Here is a 15,874-nt window from a genome sequence, read left to right on the forward strand (position 1 = left end):
GGGTAGTGACCGTCAGACCAGGGGTGGGACTGAAAAGAGGTCAGTCCCAAGTAACACCGTCTTGACGGTCTTGCTACACCCTCTAGGGCAGGAAGAGGCCCAAGGGCAGGAAGAGGCCCAAGGCTACGGCCTTAAAATAGAAATAGACACAGGCTACGGCCTGACAGTGTAAAGGGGAAGGTGACCCCAGGCTCCGGCCTTAACACGCTGAGGAGAGAGAATTGCCTGTGTGCATCCCTCTCCAGTTGTACCTTGGCTACGGCCAGAATACGGTCCAGGGTAGAGAGACCCTGCTACCGTACGTGTAGCGCTACCCAATTACGGAAGCGGCGACTCGGGGCCGGCCTCTCGCCGGAGCAGACGGGTGATCCCGTTTCTCCTTTAGTCGTTTCCCGTACGGGCAGACACTCGGCTATGGCTGGGGCACGTACCAGGGTGGAGAATTCCCTGACAGTAGGATCTCTCCGTATTGGAGAGAGTGCGGCCCTTGTGCCCCTCACTCCGGCTTGTTCCCTACTGCGGGAGGAACACCACGTTGACGGCCTCTTGCCTCGGTGAAAGGGCGACCCCGATCACCCTACTGGTGTCCCTCGCATGCCGGACAAGTTCACGGCACCAGCCAAAGTCCATACTAGGGGAAGTGGAGCCCCACCTCAGCCCAATGAACACACTCAGGGAACCACGAAGAGCGTGAGTCTCCCTCAAGCCTCTTTCCCTCCGGGGAACCCTTCGTCGCCATCCAGGCTTCTTGGCCAAGCGGAGGCGTTAGAGTGGTGGCAAGGCCCGATTGCAGAGTTACCGCCCACACCCGGACGCTCCTTAGCACTGTTGGAGCCCTACAGGAGTCGCTGCCGCAGCCCAGCCCTGACGGCGCCTCTCCCCCTGAGCACCTGCAGACCCCGGACGCCCAGGCCTTCCACCACGGCCCCCGACAACGGCGACCTAGGCTCTCTCACGCCCCGGCAGCAGAAGAAGCAGGCCCGAACCCTCCGCCTGTTCGGTCCTAGTCCCGAGGGCCCCCGATCAGGTCGAGGCCCCCAGACTACGAGGCCTCCCTGCACCCCACCAGCGCGGCCCTAGGAAGGAGCCGCCCCTCAGGTCGAGGCCCTAAACAAGGGAGCCTCCCTGACAGTAAGTACTAGTGACCCAACTACCCAAGAAACACGGGTAGAACAGTGACAGTGACCCCTAATACAGTGACAGTGATCCAATGCACAGTGGCAGTGACTAATAAAGTTATGTTAAACAGTGATGTCGTAGTAAGTCGTGCTTAAACATTAAACAGTTCAGTTCCCCCTCTCAGAAAGGAAGCGGGGAGTTTTCTGTGGAGTTGAAGGTAGGTGTGTGAGTGAGCCGAAAGGCTAGTGAAGTGCTCCCCTGCGACTAGGTGACAGTGTCGGATGTCGCCATACACACCCCACCTTTATTATAGTATCATCTCCCCCACAGACTCCCGATCACAGTGAATATAAGTGAAACTCCCCCGTTTATTATTATCCACCAGTGACACGACAAATGTTCTCGATTGACCATCGCAGTGAAGTGATATCTCTCCCCAATAACAGTAACCTATGTCCCTGACTGCCCTGTGCCCTGTGTAAAAGTAGATTGGATCCAGTTATAAGTGTATTATTGTATCTCTGTGTTATTGTGTATGTAGCACTGTAAGGGATAGAATTTAAGCAATAGATGTGATTCGGTGTACTGTCTCTTTTTATGCCCTGTTCCTTTGTTAGTGCATTACATCCGGTCTAGCCAAAGGATCCCGTCCCAGTGCTCGTGTTTTTACGACGAGAAGTCGCCTTAAAAACACAGCATTACAGATTGGGCGCCAACAGCACCCGCCGACCTACCTTTTACCTCTCGCATCTGTCGGAGAAAGGCTGTTGACTGTTGTTTTGGTCAGGCGCGTCCCTCAAACCCACAAGAAGAAGAAGAAGACCACGTCCTCAAAGTTGTGTAATGAGCAGATACTCTGTAAAGCTTTTAATTGTATTCAAGACTGAATTGCAGTGATGGCTGGATTTATGAGTAAGATTTTTGCCAACAAAGTGTTCAAGGTAAGAAAAAGACTCATCTAATACCTCTAATTTAGTCCGGCAGCCCGCCGAACACCAGACTGATCTTTTCGTGGTAAAGGAGAAGTTGATAGAATTTTCCATACATGCTACCGGTGTTACCTCATGAATATTAATGTGCATAGGCTAGGTCTGCATTGCGTTTAAGTAATGTGGTGGTAGGTAAATGAGGTGGTGATCATCCACTCACATGATGTGCTGCCAACTATCCATTGTACGGGTGTCATATGCACGGAGTGACTATGCTAGAAGTTACCGTTCCCTTCTCAATTAAGCCGGGGGGCGCGGTAGCACAGTGGTAGCGCGCTGGACTTGTGATCGGGGGATTGCAAGTTCGAGCCTTGCCCGGGCTGCCGTGCTGGGAGGGGTAGCTCCCTCCTGTAACCCTAGCGGGGCTATATAGTCCAATACAGGGCTTAGCTCGGGGGAACTCCATTTCTCCCATTTTTCTCAATTAAGCCAAAATTAACCTAACCTAACCTAACCTTATCATAGATCAACCTAACCAAAATAAACCTAAAATAAGCTAATCTTAATTCATGAAATGACTAATATCACAATCTGCCTGTAATAGACATATATATCTATATTTATGTATATCCATATACTGACCTGTAGTTACCTACAGGTCAATAAGACATCCAACTATCTTTCTGACATGTATTTTGTACAATGTTGATAAATGGCACAAAATTTGAGATAACATACGAATACTTTCAAAATAGAAGCTAAACGGCCACTCGGTGCATGCACGCTGAGCGAAATGATTACTTCCAGCGTAAGTCACTCCGTGCATACGACACCGGCATGTATCTAATGCCAGACGCCTCAGTCCCGTAAGGGGTGGCCACAAACATATCACCTCCATGTCACCCTGTCCTCCACCATTTCACTGCCCTCCCCCCCAGCTCACACACCCCTTTCATATACAGTATATCTCCACTCCATCCTACCATCTCATCCTTGTCCTCCTCCTTCCTCAATCTCCTACCACCTCACCCACTCCCGGTATTCTCTCCACAGTAGTCTGTCATTCTCCATCCTCTCCACATGGCCAAACCACCTCAGTGTATTTCTTCTAATGCTTTCTATCATCCACAACCACACCACAACGCTTCTTCACCTCCTTATTTGTCAGCCTGTCTCACCACATAACATCTATCTATCTATCTATCTATAACCCGACACCCTAATCCTGCAAAGAGTGGCCACGGACAAAACATCTCCAAGTCACTCTGTCACCTACCATTTGACTGCCCTCCCCCCAACTCACTCCCCCCTCACTCATATACATAACACATAACATGTCTCACTCAGATAACTCATTTCCTCTGCTCTCACTCTTGACTTGTGTCTTTCCAACAAGGTTCAAGCTTCACTTCCATACATTAGAGTTGGTATCACAATACTATCATGCAGTGACATTTTTACTTCCATGAACATTTCCCTGTTTCTTACCACTGCTTTCAAAGAACCGGCAACCTTTCTTCCTTGTTGTACCCTTTCAAGCTCTTCATCTTCCAAACTTCCATCCAGTCACACTACCTAAGTACTTAAATGCGCTCACATTTTCCATTTCCCCATCACCCAACCTCACTGTACATTCAGTGACATCATTTCTTTCGAAGACCCTAACTTTACTCTTCCATACTATACTTTCACCTTTAGATTCTGTTTCTTACACGCTCTCCCAAACTCATTCACTGCCTACTTCCGGTAAATATGAATGAAAGTGATGCAGGAATTCAAGCTGTTTTCTGAAAATGATTCTTAATCAGAGTAATTTTAGTACTAGGTACATGGCAGGTAATTAACATGTAATTTTCAACAAAAATAAAGAGAACAAGCAAAATATACTGTACCTATTTTGCGATATTTCATAAAGCTGCTTAAACAACACCTGTGACAGCATTTTTAATGCCTATCCTGCTGACTGAACACGCCAATGCACCAAACCTACTGAAACGTACACAATTTAATTACCATACTTTTTGTTAAGCAACGTTGGGTCTGGTTAGTACTTGGATGGGTGACCGCCTGGGAACACTAGATGCTGTTGGCATCCCTACGTGTCAAGTGGGGTTGGTGGAGGATTAGTGCCCCTCCCTGTAAAACAATTAACTCTAAGCCATTGGCCACCCCGTCTGGGATACATGGCGTCTGGCAATGAATGAATGAATGAAACTTTTTGCGGTATCCTCCTACTTACTCTATACTCATTTCAAAGCCAAAGGTGGATGTTGTGTATATATACGCAACGACTTATCTTGCTTTCGTGTTCCAGAACTCGATTCTTCTGAATTCTCTACACTCTGGCTTTGGCTTTCCTGTCATTCTCTGACTAAATATATCTCTGTTGTTTACTTATCCTCTAATTCTACGGACTATCAAAAATTCTTCGACTATCTTCTACAGTGGAACACATTCTATCCATTTCCCCTTTCTCTGAAATCTCAATTTTAGGAGATTTCAGTGTTCACCACCACCTTTGGCTCTCCTCTCCTTTCACTGATCCACCTGGTGAACAAGCCTACATTTTTTCTATCCATAATGACCTAGAGCATCTTGTACAGCACCCTACCCGTATCCCAGACTGCCTTGGAGAGAGCTCCAACATACTTGACCTCTTCCTTACAACTAATCCTTCTGCTTACACTGCTAATCTTTTCTCTCCATTGGGGTCCTCCGATCACAACCTTATCATCTTAACCTGTCCTGTCACTCCGGTACAGCCTGTGGACCCTCCAAATAAATGTCGTCTGTGGCACTTTGGAGCTGCGGATTGGGAGGCCCTCAGGCAGTACTTCTTTGATTTTCCCTGGAATGATTATTGCTTCCATGGCCGGGAGCTATCTGAGTGTGCCTTGCGCATTACGGAGGTTATTCTTTCGGGCATGGAAGCATACATTCCTTTCTCGTATCCTTTGTCTAACACAAAAAAGCCTTGGTTTAATCACGCTTATTCTAATGCTGTCCGCAACAAGGAGAGGGCCTACAGAAGGTACCGGATCCAACCCACCACTGAATCAAATCATCTTTATGTTTCTGCCCGGAATCGTTCTAAGTCTGTTTTTCGCTCTGCTAAAAATAAGTTCATCCGTACTAAATGCTCTCAACTCTCCAAATCGAATTCTTCCCACTCCTTCTAGCACCTTGCCAAAAACCTTTCTAACAACTTTACCTCATCATCTTTCCCTCCTCTTTTCTACTCTGATGGTTCTGTAGCTATTTCTTCTACTGATAAAGCAGATCTCTTCGCTCAGACTTTCTCCTCCAATTCCACCTTAGACAATTCCGGTGCTGTTCCTCCATCACTTCCCCCCTCTGACTTTCTCATGCCTGACATTTAAATTTCTTCAGCTGATGTACTTTCTGCCATCACTGGCCTCAATACTAACAAAGCATATGGGCCTGATGGAATCCCTTCTGTTGTTCTCAAGAACTGTGCTTCTGTGCTTACACCCTGCCTAGGTAAACTCTTTTGCCTTTGTCTGTCAACTTGTACTTTTCCTTCTTGCTGGAAGTTTGCTCTCATTCAGCCAGTCCCAAAGAAGGGTGACCATTCCCAACCCTCTATCGTCCAATTGCTTTAACATCCTGTATTTCAAAAGTTTTCGAGTCAGTTCTTAATAGAAAAATTTTAAGGCATCTTGCCTGTCACAACCTTCTTTCTGATCGTCAGTACGGGTTCCACCAGGGACGCTCCACTGGCGATCTTCTCACCTACCTTTCAGACTCCTGGTCATCCTCCTTTCAGGACTTTGGCGAAAGCTTTGCCATTGTACTTGACATCTCAAAGGCTTTCAATCGAGTCTGACATAAATCTTTAATTTCCAAACTTCCCTCTTACGGTTTTTATCCTTCTATCTGTGCCTTCATTGCTAGCTTCCTTTCTGGTCGTTCTGTAGCCACTGTTGTAGACGGCCATCATTCTTCTCCGAGATCTATTAACAATGGTGTTCCTCAGGGCTCTGTCCTATCACCAACGCTCTTCCTTTTATTCATCAATTACCTTCTGAGCTGTACATCTAACCCTATCGACTCATATGCTGATGACTCCACCCTTCACCTTTCCATTCGGTTCCCGCAATGCCCATCTCAGGAGTTACGTCAACAAACAAGGGATGAGGCTGTGGCACACCTAATGTCTGACTTGACTCGTATCTCTGACTGGGGTAAAAATAATCTGGTTGTTTTTAATGCGTCAAAGACTCAGTTCTTACACCTATCAACTTGACAGAGTCCTCCACAGGTATACCCACTAAGGTTTAATAATATTCAGCTTAATCCTGCATCATCCTTGAACATGCTTGGGGTTTCATTTACTTGGGACTTATCTTGGAAAGATCGTATTACATCTCTTATAAAATTTGCTTCCAAGAGATTAGGTGTGCTAAGCCGACTCCATTCCTTCTTTACCCCTGCACAATTGTTGACTCTATACAGGAGTTTTATCCACCCCTGTGTGGAGTACAACTCTCATGTGTGGGGAGGCTCCCCACATACAGTACATCTCTTCTCAACAGGGTGGAGTCAAAAGCTTTTCATTTCATTAACTCTCCTCCTCTTACTGACTCCCTTCAACCTCTGTTTCTTCGCCGCACTGTTGCATCTTTATCTCTTTTCTATTGCTACTTCAATGGTCACTGCTCCTCTGAACTGTCTGCATGCATTCCTCCACCTCTATGACGGGAGCATAGCACCCTTCTAGCAGCAAACTCTCATCCCTTTTCTGTCCAACTCTCTAATGCAAGAGTTAACCTTTACTCCCAGTCCTTCATTTATGCAACAAGTCAGCTCTGGACCTGTCTCCCTCTACCTGTATTTCCTGCTTCCTATGATCTCCAGTCTTTCAAACAGTGTGTCCAGGCATCTCGAAATGATTGGATCTTGAATTTGGCTCTCTCTTGTATTTTGTTTTTCTCTTGGAGGGAACTGTTATTGCATGCTCATGGCCTTTGGTTCCTTCTTCCTCACATAAAAAAATAATAACAGGAGGGGCTTTGCCCCCCAGACCCCCCCAATAGATGTGTTGCCGGTTCTGGGTAAACATAGCCATTGCACACTGCCATGTACTTAGAAGCTTACAGTATATGTTTTTCATTCATTCATTCATTGCCAGATGCCATGTATCCCAAACGGGGTAGCCAACGGCATAGAGTTAATTGTTTTACGGGGAGGGGCACTAATCCTCCACTAACCCCACTTGACACGTAGGGAGAACGTTATGCCAACAGCAACTGGTGTTCCCAGGCGGTTACCCATCCAAGTACTAACCAGACCCAACGTTGCTTAATATGTGTCTTTTAATTTATCATTTGCACTGATCAAGACGTGATAACTTTAATTCTTTGCGGCTGGAGGGAAGCAGCCGCCATGTTGGCGATGACGTCAGTATTCATACTGCAGAGGACGCTCCAATCCATCACACAATACTTTCTACCAGTAACAGAGGTAAAAGTTGTACCTACATGGCCACCATAGATCCAAACTACCCCCTTCAGGTATGTTGTGAAGGAATACTTTTCATGGTGTAAATGGATGGTACGGTACCTGTTAGGTAAGTAAATTGTGGTAAAATCGACTAGAAGTAGCTTACAGCTATACCATTCCCATGTGGTGCTCGTACATCATTAGGTGGAAAGTGTTAAATATATGCCGTACAGTATCACGTGTATGACTTTATATTGGTATTGTGCTCATGAATATTTAATATTTGACCTCTTCATTATTAGTTTTCTGAAAAAAAAAAAAAAACAGTTTCAGTGACTGAACTTGATTGTAAAGTACCTTCAGGGGAGTGTGACGAAAAACCGAATTGGCAGTCATTTACCGAATCAACACCGAACTGGCACTTTTTAAATGGTTATAAATTTTATCTCCATAAAGGTTCATACTCACCTAATTATCTGAAATCCGGTCAAATTTTTATATTTAATTTTACCTTTTAAAAAATCCGGATCCAGAGTGAAAATGCGCTAAAATTAGCGGAAGTGTTTCTCCTTTAGCCTGCCTTGGCAGACTTATATTTTGTATAAATATGAATTTAACATACAAATGCATTTTTTTGCACTTTAAATCAGTATCTTCTGCAAAACAGAAGTCCGTCAAGGCGTGTTGGCGATCTAAAGTAGAAATACCTGCTAACCTTAGCACGTTTTCGCTCTGAATCCTAATATTCTCTTATTAGTTAAATTAAGCATAGTTTTTTTGTTTTGTTTTTTTACTGAATTTCAGATAATTAGGTGTGTATGAACCTATATGGTGAAGAATATATTTTCACAACAGTAAAGACTGCATTCCAGCACTGGGAACTTCGATGAACAGCCAGCCATCACCGCTTTCGTTTATTGTTATTGGCTGGTATATAAGGGAGTAATTTCCCTACTGTGCTTTTGTCAGTGCACTTTCACATTGGAATGAAACATAGCAATTATTCATTTAGTCATTGGGCATTCTTAGAGGTCAGAAATAAGCATACTGTATGCTGGCCAAACGTAAACAAAGCAGACTATCTTGCCTCAGTGTGAATAGTGATGTCGACCAATCAGAGGCAGGGTTGCCAGATTCTTGTGACCGAAAGTAGCGCAAAAAGGCCTCAAAAGTAGCAAATTTCGGTATAAAGTAGCCCAACATAATTATGTACAGTATATATATATATATATATATATATATATATATATATATATATATATAATCAATCTATTTATCTACAGTCTCTCTCTCTCCACAAGTATATACATACAGACGCAGACAATTTAACTTTGCACAGCTTACCAGTTGAATGCTGCTCCAGTGTTCCTGTAAGGTTGTTCGACGTGATGTAAGCCTGATGTTAATTAACACAGAACTCCTTAATTACTGCATTAACTAAATTTACTTCTCTTTTCCTCAAATTATTTCATTTCCTTTACATTCGCGGAACTAAACTGTTTTCTTAACAAAACATAACTCATATTGTCTGAACTTAGTCATTTTTTCAACTTAACGAAACTCTTTTTGGATCTAAAGGAAAGTATTTTCTTAGACAGCTCATTATAATTTCATATTTAAATCATTCAGTAAGTCTCCACGACCACGACTTCACAGTTGACGATTATCAGGAAAGTCTTCTGCTACTGCATCCACGACTCGTGGATGCAGAAGACACGGCTGAATGGGGTGGTAATCTCACACGTTCAGTTCGAATTCAATAGCCAATCAGGGATTTATACGAGAGTGCGAGAAATTTAAAGAGGGTGGATATGATAAATTATAAATCATTACCTTTGGGTGTCTTCAAAAGGTAATTATATTATATTTTAAGTGAAACATAATCACTAATCAATCTTTGACTTTCGCCTCATTAGCATACACTTAGCCACTGGGGGGGCAGGGGAGGCAGTTTGCCCCCCCTGGGATAATTTTTGGGAAATGCTGAGATTTTTGGCATAGTTCTTGTATGACAATACAGTTTTCCTAATTTTACCACTTGTATATTAAACAGTATTATCTACTTCCAAAAATATTTGTTTAGGAGCAATAATTTCCTTTGAAATTCAAAGCTAGACTAAATATTAGAAAACCCTTGAGAAAAAATGACCAGTTATAACTTAGCAACTTCCCCTATCACCTTAGATTATGTGGTTAATATTAGAGCTCTAATGATGTTTTGCACTTGATTCCTGATGAGGTGAAAAAATGGCCTTCCTGTCCCCTCAGCCACATCTTCTCACCCGGCAGCCAGTTGCAAACACTACACAATTATTGTTACAAACAACTGAACAAGCAGAATTTTTGAAGACTGCATGAAGCCATTTTGATCACCTCAGACTACATTTTAGAAGGTATGCAGATATAAATGTGTTTGCCAGGGGCCTCGTTTGGGTAGGGGACAGGGGGACGTGTCTCCCCCACTTTTTGGAGCCTGGGAGACAGAGTATCTTTTGCCCCCCTCCCCCATCTTTCAAGGTGAAAATTTTTCAGGATGAATAGCTTTATGCCGTTTTTCTTGTTTTTTCCTTAATGGAAAAATCCTTTCTATACAGTACAGTACAGTTCAGGTGACTTGAAAATCATTCCCTGCTGAGCGGGGCAGGTCGAGTGGTCACCTGAGTCAAGGATGCCTGAGCCAATGAGAATCAACTAAAAGAATAAGTAGTGGAAAATAGAATTTCTATTGGCTACCACCACAGCAGTAGTACAAAACAGAATACCAGACTGGGGGCGGGTGCTGCAGCGAATTTTGAAACAGAATACCAGACTGGGGGTGGGTGCGGCAGCGAATTTTAATTTATGCATATGTCCTAAGTGGAGAGAGAGGGAGAGAGAGAGAGAGAAATACAAAACCGCAAAGGAAAATAGAAAAAAAAGTGATAGTATCACATATGTGGGAAAGTGTGTGTGTGTTTTGGACACTCAAGCCAGTGTAGTGTCATATTTGGGGGAAATATTTGAAGTGTTTGACTTTGATCCCCGTGGCAAAAATCCTGGATACGTCACTGTCATTAGTAGCCCAAGTTAGCCCAACTCATTTTTAAAGTAGCCCAAAAAGTCGCAAGTAGCGAAATTCAAAATTTAGTAGCACATGGCTTCCAAAAGTAGCCCAATTCGCTACTTGTAGCCCAATCTGGCAACCCTGATCAGAGGCCGTTTCAGAGTCACGTGATTTTTCGGCTACTTTATTTATAATTTTTTCATGTTTCAGCACATTTTTTTTGGAAATAATGGTTGACATAATTATTTTCTGTATATTTTTTTTACCCATACAAGTATCTTCAGAAAAATTTTGACCGGAAACTCGTCTATTGGCAGTGGAAGCCTTTGCCCCCCAGACCCCCTAATTCTTTGTAACCTGGCTAAATTCATACAAACTAAAATGTGCATTGCATAAAACTTGCATCAAAACAAACGCGTGTGTTGAGCATTAGTTAATCATGGCGCAATCGTCACACAACCAAGTGGTGGCAAAGGTAGGTGCAATCGTAAATTTAATCTCTGTATACATTACACTTGAGATCGCCATTAACCCCTCCTTGGCCGTAGGTCTGGAATTTTACGTGTGCCTCTGGCCAAAGCCAGGGCCATTTTCTGAAGTTTCGAAAATTGATTTTTTTTTTCCTTACCGTATTGTAGAGGAAGTTCAGACGCATCTAGCAGTGCAAATCTGTTTCCTCGACTCATTCCGTGGCACGCAGTGGTGTGCGTAAGTTGCAGAAATATCGGCAACGGATATCCGCTGCAGTGGTGTATTGCTGCTGCGCAACATCACGTGCTATTTTTTTTTTTTTTTTTTTTTTTTTTTTAACCCCAAAACAATGTGAATGGTGCTGAAATGCGCATACATTAGATATGATGATATCGAATGATTTCAATACATACTATGTTAGGATTGGCACGAGAAAAGAAATATGATTATATATTCACATTTTTTATAAATGTTTATGGTAGTTTTGAGTTATATTGCATGTTCGCATTGTATGGTTGGAAGAGGGAGTGAAAGGGTTGAATATTCAGGGCAAAATGAGAAAATTGCCGGTCCCCCTAGGGTAGGCTGTCCCACAGGGGATGAAAGTGGAGGGTTGGGTGGATTAGCACCTGGGCAGCTCCAATTTGTAGGGAAGTGGAGGTACTTTTAGCCGCTCCCACACCACCTGCATAGCTAAAATAGAATCGTAATGCAGGTTCAAAACTATAAGTCAGATTATTAGGAATAGACAAAGCAGAATCTAAAGGTGAATGTAGGGAAGAGTAAAGTGATGGTCTTTGAGAGAGGTGAAGTCAGTGAATGTACAGCGAGGTTGGATGGTGAGGAATTGGAAAATGTGAGTACATTTAAGCACTTGGGTAGTGTGATGAGTAAGGATGGAGGTTTGGAGGGTGAAGTGCTTGAAAGGGTACAGCAGGGAAGAAAGGTTGCTGGTTCCTTGAAAGCAGTGATAAGAAACAGGGAAGTGAGCATGGAAGTGAAAAAGTTACTACATGACAGTATTGTGATACCAACTCTAATGTATGGAAGTGAAGCTTGGACGTTGTTGGAAGGACACAAGTCAAGAGTGAGAGCAGTGGAAATGAGTTATTTAAGAGGAGCCTGTGGAGTCACATGGAGAGACAGGCTGACAAATGAGGATATAAAGGAGCGTTGTGGTGTGGATGTGGATGTGATAGGAAGCTTTAGGAGGAATACACTGAGGTGGTTTGGCCATGTGGAGAGGATGGAGGGTGAAAGACTGACGACGAGAGTGTATGTGAATGAGGTGGAGGGGGGAAGAGGAAGGGGGAGGCCAAGGATGAGATGGAGGGATGGGGTGGAGAGGTATATGAGAGAGAGGAGTGTGAGTTGGGAGCAGGGCAGTGAAATGGCGGGGGACAGGGCGACTTGGAGGCGATTTGTTTGTGGCCATCCTGAACGAGATTGAGGTGTCTGGCAATAGATAGATAGATAGATAGGCTAAGCAGAAATAAATACGTACTTCAGCTATACAGACGGGAAAAAACGTATTTTCCCCATAATAACACATTTACATTTCTCTATGATTTTACTTTGTTATTTTTGCCATATATGTTGCTGTCTGTGTGTCGTGAGTGTGGAAAGTATGGTATATTCTGCCTGGGTAAGGAAAAAGGGTAAAGCTGTATGTTTGCCTACACTTCATATGGTCAGAATGCAATAAACTCAGAGTATCACATGGTAACTGTGTGTGATATCATACTCACGTCCTACGCACAGTTATATTGCTATCAACGTGATTCTGCAATGATTGCGAGTAGTTCAAATTCATAAACCTGTAAAAAATACGTAGATAACCATACAGGAACATACATTGATGCTGGCAAGGCTGGCAGCGTAGGGTGGAAGGGGCGAACTGTTTGTTGGGGCAACCTTCACACAGTCAAAATATGATAAAATTGGCATATTGCACGGTTGCCCTGTAAGATAGCATTTTCCATAACCTATGCCTGTTTACTTACATAACAAACAGAACCTGCAATGATTACCACTTTATCTAGGGCAAAAAGATTGTAATAGGCATATAAGGAACTACATGGGGGCTGGCATCTGAGAAATATATACAGAGCTTATAGAGGTTGGGGGAGTGGACTTTCTGACCACTACTTGGTGGTGGCCAGAATCAAGATCCAATTAAGATGGAGAAATAGAAGAAGGGAAGGACGGGAAGAAGGAGTACAACAAGCTCGCCCCCAACGCATGGGTTTCGTTCCTAACGTGGCGCGTTCGGCGCGAAACCGCGTAAGTTTTAACTACTCCTTATTTTGCTCCCTAGATCTCCCAAACGTGGTTCCCCGCTGCCATCTGCCACTGGTAATCAATATGAAGCACCCCAAGTGGTCAGAAGGCCCATCCAATGTCACAACCCACAAACACAGCACTGCACAGCAAAACTCTGACACCCAAACACAAGGCAACATTCCGATGCCGAAACCAGTTGGCGTCGGAATGTTGCCCCGTGCCCACGCACCTGCACGTCGAAGCCTTGCTGTGCAGCACTGTACTTGCAAGCCACAACACCAAATGAACCTTCCAACCACCCAAAGTGCCTGATATTGATCACCAATGGCAGACAACAGCAAAACACCACGCCTAGGAAGTCTAGGGAGCAAAATGGTTTCTGGACCATTTGCTGTCAAGCCAGTTCGCCGTCACAACAATAACAAGACAACATAGACTTTGATGGATCCCCCTGAAATATAGTTATTAAAGTATTGATTAATTAATAATAAGTATATTCATAAAAGTATTGAGTAATTAATATATTTATAGAATGATGGGGAATCTTACAGGGTGCGAATTGTCCTGATGGGGAATCGTTCATGTTTTGACGGGGAATTGACATGATGGCAAATTGTCTTGGAACCCACCGATCGTGTGTAATCTATATGTGGTTATAAGGCTTTATTTAATACTTTAACTTTCTTTAAGTGCTTTAACTTACAGGTGCATACCAGAATAGTAAATATTTAACTTACAAATACAGTACTGTGGAAAAGCAGTACAGCAAATATTTAACAAACAAATAAAAAAGGTAGTATTCTGACGCCTATCAAAAACCTGGTTATAAGACTTTATTTCTTGCTTGAACATTATTTAATAATACTTTAACTTGCACATAAACTTACCAGAACAGTACTGTAAATATTTAACTTACAAATACAGCACTGAGGAAAAGCAGTACAGCGAATCACATCACGTGATCAAAACAAACCTTGATTGCTGAGCTGATGTTCGAGGATTTGGCCTATCAAAGGCCTCTCTTGCGTAAATATATAGTTTTCATAATGGTTCTTTAATCTTACGTTATCTTATACATATCCCAGCACTAATCGTGTATAATTGCGAGCGCGTTCGGCAAGAACGTGTTCCGGGCGAGTTTGCTGTATTTGCAAGGAGAGTGGAAAGGTTACAAGAGGATGAGAAAAAGGCAGAGTGTAAGAGAGAAGTGGAGGAACAATTGGGCAAATATGAATTGGAGCAGACGGGGGACGTGGAAGGTGTGTGCAAGATATTCACAAAAGAAATATGTGCAGGATGTTAGGTGGTGTGTGAGGTGAAGAGGAGATGAAAGGGGGTGCAAGGAACAGCATGGTGGAATGAAGAGGTGAGACAGGCTGTGGCAGAAAAAAAGTAAGCATATAGTGAGTGAATGAGAAATAGGGGCATGGAAGAAGTTGAGAGATGGAAGATAGAGTTATATGTAGAAAGAAAGAGAGAGGTGAAATGATTAGTAAGAGAGAGTAAGAAGAGAGTGGATGAGGAATTTGCAAGAAATTTGAGTGTAAAGTGGAAGGACTAAGAAAATGTTCTGGAAAGAGGTAAAGAGAGTTAGACAGGGTGGCAATGAAGTTAGTAGGGGAGTGAAAGATAAAAATGGTAGATTACTAGTAGAGAGGGGAGAAGAAGTGAGCAGATGGAGAGAACACTTTAAGGAATTGTTGAACATAGAGAGTGAAAGTAATGCGAGTATAAGTGGCTGGGGAATGGCTGGGAGAAAGAGGAAGGTGAGAAGACAGGAAGAAATCCGTAGGATGGAAGTTGTGGAAGCAATGAAGAAAGTCAAAATGGGGAAAGCCCCAGGAATTGATGGAGTGTGTGGTGAAATGCCGAAGCATGGGGAAGAGATAGTAGTAGAATGGATGTGGAAGATGTGCAGATTGGCCTGGGAAGAAGATAGAGTCCTGAAGGATTAGAAGTCGGATATAATTGAGGCCTCTGGTGCTACAGGGGTGTAACCCCAAAATCATTCTATCTATCTGTCTATTGCCAGACGCTTCAATCCCGTTTGGGGTGGCCACAAACAAATCGCCTCCAAGTCGCCCTGTCCCCTGCCATTTCACTGCCCTGCTCCCAACTCACTCCCCCCTCTCTCATATACCTCTCCACCCAATCCCTCGATCTCATCCTCGGCCTCCCCCTCCCTCTCCCCCCCTCCACCTCACTCACACACACTTTCTTCGTCAGTATTTCACCCTCCATCCTCTCCACATGGCCAAACCACCTCAGTGTGTTCCGCATAACGCTTCCTATCACATTCACATCCACACCACAACGCTCCTTTATATCCTCATTCGTCAGCCTGTCTCTCCATGTGACTCCACAGGCTCCTCTTAAATAACTCATTTCCACTGCTCTCACTCTTGACTTGTGTCCTTCCAACAATGTCCAAGCTTCACTTCTATATGTTAGAGTTGGTATCACAATACTGTCATGTAGTAACTTTTTCACTTCCATGCTCACTTCCCTGTTTCTTATCACTGCTTTCAAAGAACCAGCAACCTTTCTTCCCTGCTGTACCCTTTCA

At 43.6% G+C, this 15,874-nt stretch overlaps 1 protein-coding gene and 1 non-coding gene across 2 annotated transcripts in view; both read left to right on the plus strand.

The window, feature by feature from the left end:
* The first annotated feature begins 1,931 nt into the window (after nucleotides 1–1,931).
* The window catches only part of Dhod (dihydroorotate dehydrogenase 2), a 158,818-nt gene continuing 144,875 nt past the window's right edge, over nucleotides 1,932–15,874 (plus strand). Inside the window, exon 1 of the mRNA XM_080282429.1 lies at nucleotides 1,932–2,060. Coding sequence (XP_080138555.1) covers nucleotides 2,016–2,060 — 45 coding nt within the window. The 5' untranslated portion in view covers nucleotides 1,932–2,015. The remainder of the gene's footprint in view (nucleotides 2,061–15,874) is intronic.
* On the plus strand, nucleotides 2,360–2,431 carry TRNAT-UGU (transfer RNA threonine (anticodon UGU)). Its single transcript has one exon. It is a non-coding gene; the product is annotated as a tRNA-Thr (tRNA).

This window comes from Coenobita brevimanus, chromosome 93 (genome assembly GCF_032717465.1).
Source record: "Coenobita brevimanus isolate Jiangsu-jjx chromosome 93, ASM3271746v2, whole genome shotgun sequence".
Lineage (NCBI taxonomy): Eukaryota > Metazoa > Arthropoda > Malacostraca > Decapoda > Coenobitidae > Coenobita > Coenobita brevimanus.